At 31.2% G+C, this 10,964-nt stretch overlaps 1 protein-coding gene across 1 annotated transcript; it reads right to left on the bottom strand.

Annotated features, from left to right (window-relative positions):
* Positions 1-6,267: 6,267 nt before the first annotated feature.
* On the bottom strand, positions 6,268-8,329 carry LOC125577238 (B3 domain-containing protein REM9-like). The gene is made up of 4 exons (XM_048738425.1): positions 8,002-8,329; positions 7,240-7,644; positions 6,875-7,169; positions 6,268-6,783 (listed from the first exon to the last, which is right to left on the bottom strand). The coding sequence occupies exons 2-4, from the start codon at positions 7,642-7,644 to the stop codon at positions 6,755-6,757; spliced, it is 729 nt and encodes a 242-aa protein (XP_048594382.1). The 5' UTR covers positions 8,002-8,329; the 3' UTR covers positions 6,268-6,754.
* Positions 8,330-10,964: the final 2,635 nt, after the last annotated feature.

Below are 10,964 nucleotides of genomic sequence, written 5' to 3'. Positions count from 1 at the left end.
AAGAAAAAAACTGTTTTATATATAGAAGTTACAGTCGTTTTCCATATAAAACTGTATTTGAAGACTAACCTACCATGATCCAAGAATGTTAAAATTCAACAAATGATTTTTGTACTATGCATCTTAAATAATTCTAACTCACGTAAGTTGAACTCCAAATATGTTTTTTTTTGTCAGCAGTTGAACTCGAAATATGAATTCATCGTATATGCATATAAATAAAGAAGGTTTAATATTAGCCTAATCATAGCCTTATGATACGATACACTAGTAAAGCAAACTAAAACATTTTTAATTTGTTAAGTACAGTTTTGTTAAGGTACAAAGAAAAAAAGGATGATAATCTGTAGCACAGCCAGATCTTAGTTAACATAACTAATCAGTTGTAAAAAAAAAAAAAAAAAAAAAAAACAGTTGTAGTTTTCACAATACAAAATAGTTTTCTTTAAATCATGCATCCTTATAGTTGGACCGACACCACTCAACATACCAAACTAGTTAAATATTTTAGACCAAAAAAAACTAGTTAAATATTCAATAACTCAAGCGTATTTAGTTTTGATTGATAGAATCCACATACTTCTACATCAAATTCATGTTTATTAAGAGTGGCATCCATACATAAAAACTGCTAATGCTAAACATGTCGAACAGTATTTGTGATCTCTCATATCAAGAAATTTTAGAGAACTAACCCTAAACAATGAAATATATTATAGGGGTTTTTGGCAAAACTAACCCACAACTTGATTTTAATCCCAAACCTATACCCAAACTTGAATCAAATGCAAAACTAACCTAAAAACCTAGTGAAATTACAGCTCAGCCCCTTGTGACCAAACAAAAAAACAGAAGCCATTTTTACGAATATAGCCCCAGTAAATCGTCAGAGTCGTCTGAGATGTTGGAAGTTGTCTGGACGACTGAAGTGTAAGTCGTCTGGTACCAGTTTATTTTAAAAATAATTTATAAATCTTGTAAAAAAATATTTTGATGCGTGAAAAATAAAAATCAAGTAATTATAAACAATTTTAAGTGATATAAATTAAGATATGATAAAATTGATTTGTTTTGAAGATAGATGAGTGGAAGTAGTGAATCATGAAATACTTTGGTTTAGGAGTTTGGCAAACATATGTTGTAGTATTGTATGTATTGTTAGGGTTAGATTTTGGAAAACTAAAATGTTTTTTTCAAAAATTATTTTTCACCTATATGTATTTATTTCTGTGTATAGTAAACACTTTTCAAGTTTGATTTAGTTTTATGAAGTGTTTAATTAGATAATTAAGTTTAGGGGTTATGTTTAGGGTGTGGACGACTTATATTTCAGTCGTCTGTTGAATAATTTACCCGGACGACGTATATTTTAGTCGTCAACATCGTACCAAACCTTTAATTTTACCAATGTACGTTTTAACCTAACCGGATCATTTTACTCGGACGACTTACATTTCAGTCGTCTGGTGAAGAAATTAAAACAGACGACTTACATGTAAGTCGTCCAAATATTCCCGCCTAAAAGTTTTTTAAAAAATTATTTTCCCGCTTAAATAATTTAAACCAGACGATTTACTTGTAAGTCGTCTGGAAAGTTTTCTATTTTAGTTTCCCGCTAAAAATATTTAATTTCCCGCTAAAAATATTAAACTCTTCTGGACGACTTACATGTAAGTCGTCTGTTTTAATTCCTTCACCAGACGACTGAAATGTAAGTCGTCCAGGAAGTCGTCTGAGTCAAAAATAATTAACCTAATTGGATTTTTTGTCTCCCTATATAAAGAAAAATTTACACATTCTCTCTCCTCCACTCAAATGGCTGCAACAAAAATGTAATGTTCATCATTCTAAAACTCTCCAACCTCTCTCTAATCTCTTTGACTTGAAAACACCAAACTTTATATGAATTTTTCAGTTTTGTCTCATGTATTTCTTACTAATCTATCTCTTTTGCAGGTTTTTAATCAAATGGTACTCATCTTCCACTAATTTAAAGGTAGATCTATTAATTTTAGATATCTATTTTTGTGTGTTCTATAAATGTAGATTTATCTAATCTTCCACTCATTTTCTCTATTTTTAAGTCATTTGAACGTTTTTGGATATGCAGATTTTTCAGATCTGGATTTGATATGCAGGTTTTTCAGATCTGGAAGACTTCTGGGACGACTTACCTGTTAGTCGTCTGGAAGTCGTCTGGACTTCTTGGAAGTCTTCTGACAAAGTCGTCTGGACTTCCAGGAAGTCGTCTGGACTTCCAGGAAGTCGTCTGGACTTCCAGGAAGTCGTCTGGACTTCCAGGAAGTCGTCTGGATTTTTCTGAGCGTTTTGGTAAGTTCTTATGTCTCATTTTTCTTCATTTGATAATTTCTTGTTGTATAAAGTTCTTACTTTTTTCCCAAACTAAAACTCTCCAAACCCACTCTAATCTCTTTGACTTGAAAACACCAAACTTTATATGAATTTTTCAATTTTGTCTCATGTCTTTCTTACTAATCTATCTTTTTTGCAGGTTTTTAATTAGATGGTACTCATCTTCCACTAATTTAAAGATAGATCTATTATTTTTAGATATGCATTTTTGTGTATTCTGTAAAGGTAGATTTATCTAATCTTCCACTTATTTTTTCTGTTTTAAAGCCATTTGAACGTTTTTGAATATGCAGGTTTTTCAGATCTGGATTTAATATGCAGGTTTTTCAGATCTGGAAGACTTCTGGGACGACTTACCTGTTAGTCGTCTGGACTTCCTGTAAAGTCGTCTGGAAGTCGTCTGAACTTCTTAAAAGTCTTCTGACAAAGTCGTCTGAATTTCCTGGAAGTCGTCTGGACTTCTTAGAAGTCGTCTGGACTTCTTAAAAGTCATCTGGTCTTGTCTACTCAAGTGGAATCCAAGCTTGTCTTTGTAGAGGAATGATCTATAATAGTTTTGTTTGTGGTCTGTTTTGTGAATTGCATGTCTACTCTTTTAGTTGTAAATTTTTTGTAAAATCAATAATAATATTTTCCAAGATGTATTAAATGTGCTAACAATGTGTTTACACAATTACAAATCAATGAAATAATAGACTTCAGTAGCCTTTTTCTTATCTTTGGATCTCTCATATGCAATAATAAACTCCAATGGCCTTTTTCTCATCTTAATAAACAAGAATGTTGGTAGCTTCATATTGATACAACATTTTAAGAAGCATTTAACCCTTCTTCCAACTCATAACAATAGTCATCATTATTGTCTATAACAATATTACTTAAGAGATGGAAACAAACAATAGTAACTAGTCAAAGCATATCATATTTTTTATAAGTTTGCGTTGAAAAACTTAGTCAAATTTAGTAAAACTAAGGGAGAGAACATATTTTGTAAATATGAGTTTTACATATCTTGAAGTTACTTATCACTCTTAAAAATACAAGTTATTCAAAAACTAACGTAGAAGACTTAAAAACTAGCGGAGAAGACGCAGACGACTTAAATCAAAGTTGTCCAGACGACTAAACTATACGTCGTCTGGTCAACGCAGAAGTTATTTTTGCAATTGACATTGAAATCTATTATTTCGGACGACTGAAAAATAAGTCGTCTACTATTGTTTGGTTAAAAAAAACTCAAAAAAAGCTAGACGACTTACATTTCAGTCGTCATAGGTTAGTTTTGCATTTGACTGGATTATTTCAGAAGTTTGACTTTTCTGGACGACTTACATTTCAGTCGTCTAGTGAAAATTAAAATAATAATTTTTTAAAAAAGTAGACGACTTACAGTTAAGTCGTCATAGGTTAGTTTTGCAATTGAAAAGAAAAACTTCAAGATTTAATTATATACAGACGACTTATAATTCAGTCGTCCACGAGACGACTGAAATGTAAGTCGTCCAGGATTTACCAGGTTTGACCAGAATCTCGGAAAAAAATCTTGGACGACTTATAATTAAGTTGTCTGGTGGACGACTGAATTATAAGTCGTCTGTGTATAATTAAATCTTGAAGTTTTTTTTTTCAATTGCAAAACTAACCTATGACTACTTAATTGTAAGTCGTTTACTTTAAAAAAAATATTATTATTTTAATTTTCGCCAGACGACTGAAATGTAAGTCGTCTGGGGAAGTCAAACTTCTGAAATTATCCAGTCAAATGCAAAACTAACCTATGACGACTGAAATGTAAGTCGTCTAGGTTCTTTGGAAATATTTTTGAAACCAAACAATAGTAGACGACTTAACTTTCAGTCGTCTCAGGTTACAGATTTCAAAGTCAATTACAAAAATAACCTCTGCGTTGACCAGACGACTTCCCAAGTAAGTCGTCTGACGAACAGATCTGGAAAAAAACTCGATGTCATACCTTAAATTGGTGAGATAAGTTCCTTAGTATACATAAGGCTTCTCTAAGCACACAGAATCACAAACGAAAGTCACCCACCCAGAATCGTTAGCTTCTATGACTCTATGAACCATAAAAATTTTATAATCAAAATCTTGGGTTTTTTTAGCTCATTGTGGAGAGAAAGTGAGAGATATGTTGTGTTTAGTTCACAAGAATGGAAAAAGAAGAAGGGTAAATCGATTTTGGGAGCATTAAGAGCTTCAAATTGGTTGTTCATGGTGGTTGTGGTATTGATATCAATGGCAATCTTGTAATTACTTGAAGATGATGAGGGTGACAGAGTAAAGATGTCATTTTCGAAAAAAAAAAAAAAATTTGATGGTATTTTCGTAAATTATATGAATTTGTGGGGTGAATAGGGCAAAACCAATTTTCAAAAAAAAAGGAAGTTAGTTTTGTGTTTGACTTTAAGTTGTAGGTCAATTTTGCAAAAAGCCCTATATTATATAAATTAAATGAAAGTTGTTCGGTCTTTCTACATATAGCAGGTGGACGACAATAACGTAATAGGCAATAAGTTGGTGAACATATCAATCATTAAAAGCAACTGGACAAATTACACGTACGCATCATAGTTTTATATTTACGTGTATCTAATAATAGAGTCAAGGGGCAAACCATGTCCCATAACAACCATGCATGAGCATGACTCGTCATTCTCGCGCTCTCACTGTGCCTTCATCATTCAGAACGCAGACGGAGATTGCTCAGGATTTCGTATGAATCTTGTCGACTTGTTCAGACGTCAGAAAATAAAACAATATAGCGGATTTTAACTTCGCATATACACGGATCATATACCTTAACATTTTGTTAGGATTCATGTATGTATCAGACCAATAAACCCTGTTTTACGTATATTATGAACAAAACACTAAGCTTCTCAGATATCCAAATTAGATGTGCTTAAATATAGTTAAAGAATAGTGCACCGCTACAACTAATAGCTAGTTTTTTTTGAGAAAGGGGGTTTAGGTCCATAATCTCTCATTGAAATTAATTTATAAGAATCTGATTTAGAAAATAATTTTATATACATTTAATGATTTGAACCAAGAGCAGAACCAGATTTCTTGCTACCAACACTTTAATGAATTCATCACTAATTTTTTTAAAAATTAATTAAATTGGTAAGTTTGGTTTGCTTTTGTAGTACGTATTGACTTTGGTGTTATTAATTTGCTTTGTTTTTTAAAGCTTATTAATTTGCTTTGTTACGCAGAAGATGTGTGTTTTTGCTGATAATCTTATTGCATGTGTTGAGTTTGGATGGTGACGCAACAATAACAGTAGCACGTACCAATAGAGTTAATAAGAAACACTAAACAAACAATATTAATGGTGAGCTAAACGAAAAACAACTTATCTGTGTAACGTGTCTGTCAGGCTATTTTCAATTTCAATTGCGTCTTAAATGAGATGGTCCGTGTGTAATACGATTTACGAACATAACATATCTGATATAGCCATGTGTTTCTGATTGGAGAAAAATGAAAGACACCGAAGGGCATCGTTCAAAAAATAAATGAAAGAGACAGAGGAGAGGAAGAGATTTCAATTTAAAGGGGCACGTGGATGGTCAGGTACACACCAAAACAAGTGGATATGACTTCAGCCTGCACGTGAAGGGTGGGCTCTTATGTTTACTGGTTGTCGCGCATGCACACGTGTGAACCCTTCTTTAAAAAAAAATTCTGATCCCTATGACATTTTCTTTTTCTTCACGTCACCTGTGGCCCCAGTTATAGACTGGGAAATTTTGAAAAGGATCAAAAGTATATAGTTTCATGTGTATTATATTGGTAGTTTCTGCATTAGTTAGAGGTTCTTAGAGCATGAGCATTGGTGAACTCCACTTTGGGGTTCACCAAATTTTTTTAATATTTTTTTGTGGACCCATGAACAGTTATGAACCCGAATTTGTAGTTTTCTGCATTAGTGAACCCGAAGAAAAAGTTCATAGGAATAAAATAATAATATTTTTTTTAAAAAAAAAAATTAAAATTATTCAGAATACATGAATAAAATATTAAAATATATTATAAAATTTATGAAAACATTTTATTTAACCTATGTTTTAGTTTTAGAGTTTAAGTTTTGGTTTGTGTTTTCAAATGTAGAAAAGCTATGTTTTAAAATTTTATGTTGTTTCTTAACTTAAATTCAATTCATAGATACATTTTGTTCGATGATCAGTCTACGCATTCAACAAAGGAATTAAGTTCGAGAATGTTTAACTTAGGATAAAAGTTCACATAGAAAAACCATTCAAGTTTTACAAACCGAAATACATAAGTTGATAAGTTGCTAATGAAACAAAAAGAAACAAGTTAAGATGATAGAGAGGAAAGACCGCAAAAGAGCCATCTAATTTCGTGAGGTAGAAGCAATGCTACCTGTAGAAGAAGAGAACACAAGTTAAAGCATAAGCAAAGTAGTAACATTGAAGATATAGACAACACAAACAAGTCAAATGAGAAGACATACCATCGATTCTGCTGAAGTGCTTGATCAGTAGTTCAGTACACTCCTTCCTTTCCGGACATACACACAGTAATGGAGTTGTCGTCCCGTCTCCAACCACGTTGAACACAAACAAATCTCCGTTGGTGCATCTGTTATCACGACAGAACTTTCTCCACCCTCTGCTGATGTAATATGCGCCGTCTGATTCGCTAAATCCGAAGCGCGCAGTCCATGACTTTCCCTCCTTGTTGACAAGTTTGACCTCTTTGCATTGTTGGTTCAAAGCACCACACCTCATAGCTTCCACAGGAAGAAACTACAAACACATACATAACATCAGCCAAGAAGCAGTACTAGAAACAAACAAATAACTAAATTTTACGAACCATTTTGTCGTCCTTTTGATTTGTAGGAGTAACCTCAGCCAAGAAGCAGTAGTCGTATGAGAAAGTAGGAGCATCATCCGCGTGAGGATGTGTATACTGAATCTCACAACAGCTAGGACCAAAAGGAGTCACATGAAAGACCATGTCTCCTTCGTGTTTGAAGATGACAATGTCACCGATTCGAAGATCATGTGCTTCGGTGAACTCTTTCCAACCTTTCGTGAGTGTCCTGCCTTCTCGGATCACCTCCCAAATTTGATCTGAAGCGTCCGCTCTTAGCTTCCACGGTTTATTGATCTCAGCCCCTTGTATGTGTTTTGAGTAGAAGTCAAGTGGTATTGCGACGCCACTTTGAAAACCAGGAAGAAGAGGCTTGAAGAAATGAGGTTCTCGGGGAGTTTCCATCTGCAACAATCGAGTTTTAAACAAACCGTGAACCCTCAATCGCAATTATTAGCACACATTAACGACAGATTATTAGCACACATTACCACAATTGAACTCCCATATCGATTAAGAACCCTAAATAAAAAACCCCAAATCGATTTTAAATCACACAAATCGCAAATCCCTTTCGAACATTCAGAGAAACGAACCCTACATGAAACGACCATGACGATTTACAGCAATTATTCGAAACCCAGACTTCGATTTACATCCCTAACGCGAAAGCCCCAATTTTGAATTGAAATCCGAGAAAACGGTTTCGAGTTTCCACCACAAAATCGAACCAATTCAACCCTCAATCTACTCGATACTCACCTGAGCAAGTGGAGAAGACACTCCGTCGTCGATTAGAACGAGAAAACCTCCGGGAGACGAAGTCGCACGAAATATCGCCTCTCAGAAAAAAACCCTAGCTTTTTGGTGGAGAAGAACAAATGAGGCGATACACGTCGAACCCCAACTTTCCTCCTCCTCTACGCGCTTTCGTTCAGCAAATCAACACCCGACGCGTGGCTTGAACCCGCTTCATACGGTATCACTCGCAAGGCCCGGTTCATCAAAACGAACCCATTTTTTATTTTCTTTTATTCATCGGTCCCTTAGAACTCGAGCCCATGAACCTAACTAAAACCCCTACTGCGCATGGTCTTAAAACGTTGGAATGAAAAAAAAAACAAACGTTGTAATAACAATTAAATTTAGTGTAAATACTTATATTTATATTTCTTACTTTTCTATTAATAATAAAAACTCAAAAATAAAATTTATAGAAAATTATTTGAGAAGTCTTTTTTACACATTGCTCATGATCATTTACAAAAATAATCTTAATAAATTATAATCATACAAAATTGTAAATATTAAAATTATTTTTTTCCTTTCTACTTAATAAAATTCTAATTGGATATTAATTTTAATTTTAATTTTGAAAAAACTAACACGAATAGAAAAAATAAATATCTATAATATATATAAAATTTAAATATATATAACAAATTTAAGCGTGTTTTTATTTTTGTAAACCAACATAAATAAAAAAGAAAATATATATAAGGTATAATATATACAGATTCTACACATAAAACGTAGTTTTTCAAAAGTAATGTAGGTATTAATATTTAAAATAAAATAATATATTTTCAAATATAAAACTTAAAACTACATAACTGCAACAAAATTAATCAAATTTAATCTATTTAGACAGTGTTTCAAAAAAAAAAATCTATTTAGACCAAAAATTGCATTTATTTTAAACTTGTATATACAAAGCAATATATCCAAACAACAAGTAAGTGAATTGATCTTGATTTTTATACTCAAATCAAATGTCTAAATAGCCAGCTACATATTATTACTTAAAATAGTCATTTGTTATAATTCTATATATCCAAAAATAGTTGAATGATCTAATAATTTATAAACAGAATCAAATGTCTGTTTTTTTTAAAAAAATCTTCTTTTGTCATATATACAAGTTACAAAACTATTTAAAACTCATTAAAATAAAACAAAATATTAATCAACTATTTGAATTATATATTTTATAAATATTTATATTTGCGTGTGAATAAGAGATCGTTACCTAGTATAACTTAAAACATTATATACAATATAAAATACTAACTAATCTAATTTAATTACATATAATTTTTTTCCAAATTAGAAAATTGTTAAGCAAGAAAAACCACTTTATAAAACTAATTTTTATAAATTTGTTTTGTTTTGTTTTAGTTACAATTTATATTAGATACAATTTACAAAATATTATTTATTAAACTGTATGTACCATATACACATGAATGAACTTATATATTAATCTTTAATTAGAATTTAACTTACAGATAAACCCTCTTTCAAAGATACAAATGGGTTGAAAGTGAGGACTTATATATTTTTGAATGTTTAAAAATAATATAACTTAGTTTCGCGCAACTGTTAGATCGAACTTAAAACTTGTTGGCATCCCAAAGCGTCCTCTTATCATTCGACCACAAGATCCAAAATAAATATTTTTAAATATAAACTAATCTAATTTATCATATAAATATTAAAAATACACAATTTAAACTAAAAAGATGTAAAAATTATATGAAATTTTAAAATATTCGTAACTAAAAATTGTTTCAAGTATATCTAAAATTATAAAATATGTTCATATAGCTAGTAAATTTTAATAACTATTAAATTTAGATAAATATTTTTACTGGTTTTTTAAACATTTAAATATGTATTATTATTTTATTGTTTCATATTAAGTTACTCACAATAATTAGTATTTTTGGGTTTGAAATAGTTTTGTTAAAGTTTTTATTTATTTTACATTTCTTAAACTGGTTAGATATGCATGTATATTTAACTGAAATAAAAATTAAAAAAATTAAACTTTCTTTTGAACAGCTAAAGTACATGAAAAATAAAAGATAAAATAAACTATTTTTTGAAATTAACTGAAAAATTAATTTAATCAATAAAATAAGAATCAGAAGTTTTTTGTCGTGGTTAAATAGTTTGGAGTTTGAATATTTGATGCAAATGCTGCTGTATTGGAAGAAAAAAGACAAAACAAAACAAAAACTTGCCATCAAAAATCTTGCCATTAAAATTGCGATAAGAATAGAAATATCGGTGGTAAAAGGGTTGCGGCTGTAATTTCTGTCACTTGGATTCAATTCACGGTGGAAGAGATTATTTATAATGTTTGGGTTCCCGGCAAAGAAGTGAAAACACCTTTTTTCTTAGAAAAAAAAAAGAAATATCGATATTTGTAAAAGAAAAAGGTTAAAATGTGACATATGCTAAACCCGAGAAAAACAAAGTAAAAAGTAGAATGTTTTGTTGGATGCCCAAGAAGATGATTGCCACTGACTTGCAGCTTTTGACTGAAAGACGACACGGCGTCGTATCAATGTCCCTATCGTCTCACATTCTTCTCATCTTTTTGTTCATATCGGAGAAAGATTCTTACATTGATCCCAACATTTGTTATTTAACTTTCCCACGATTAAAAGTTAAAACGTTACATTACATAGATCGAACGTTAGAAGTTAGAACCAAACTTCCACGACAAAAGAAAGTTGAACCTAAATTAACTATGTTATATCATATTTAAAAGATAGTTTTGAGATAGATTAGTTTTCTATAGTTTTAAAAAATTAATAATATGTTATGAGTATTTTCGTATTTCAGGCAAGATTGTTTGTGTTAGACGAGCAGTCCAAATTAATCCTTTCTGATAAATCAGTACAAATTCATCTTTATCTATATAATTATTAATTTTG

This window comes from Brassica napus, chromosome A8, assembly GCF_020379485.1.
Source record: "Brassica napus cultivar Da-Ae chromosome A8, Da-Ae, whole genome shotgun sequence".
Lineage (NCBI taxonomy): Eukaryota > Viridiplantae > Streptophyta > Magnoliopsida > Brassicales > Brassicaceae > Brassica > Brassica napus.
The sequence above is the reverse complement of the archived record's forward strand: the minus strand, read 5'-3'. Positions and strand labels throughout refer to the sequence as shown.

What these genes read in the sequence shown, in the direction of transcription:
- LOC125577238 (XM_048738425.1), bottom strand. Translation starts at nt 7,644, where the DNA reads ATGGAAACTCCCCGAGAACCTCATTTCTTCAAGCCTCTTCTTCCTGGT. An exon ending in ATCAAAAGGACGACAAAATG is followed by an intron (nt 7,170 to 7,239) that starts GTTCGTAAAATT and finishes ATGTGTTTGTAG; the next exon opens with TTTCTTCCTGTGGAAGCTAT. An exon ending in GCACTTCAGCAGAATCGATG is followed by an intron (nt 6,784 to 6,874) that starts GTATGTCTTCTC and finishes CTTCTTCTACAG; the next exon opens with GTAGCATTGCTTCTACCTCA.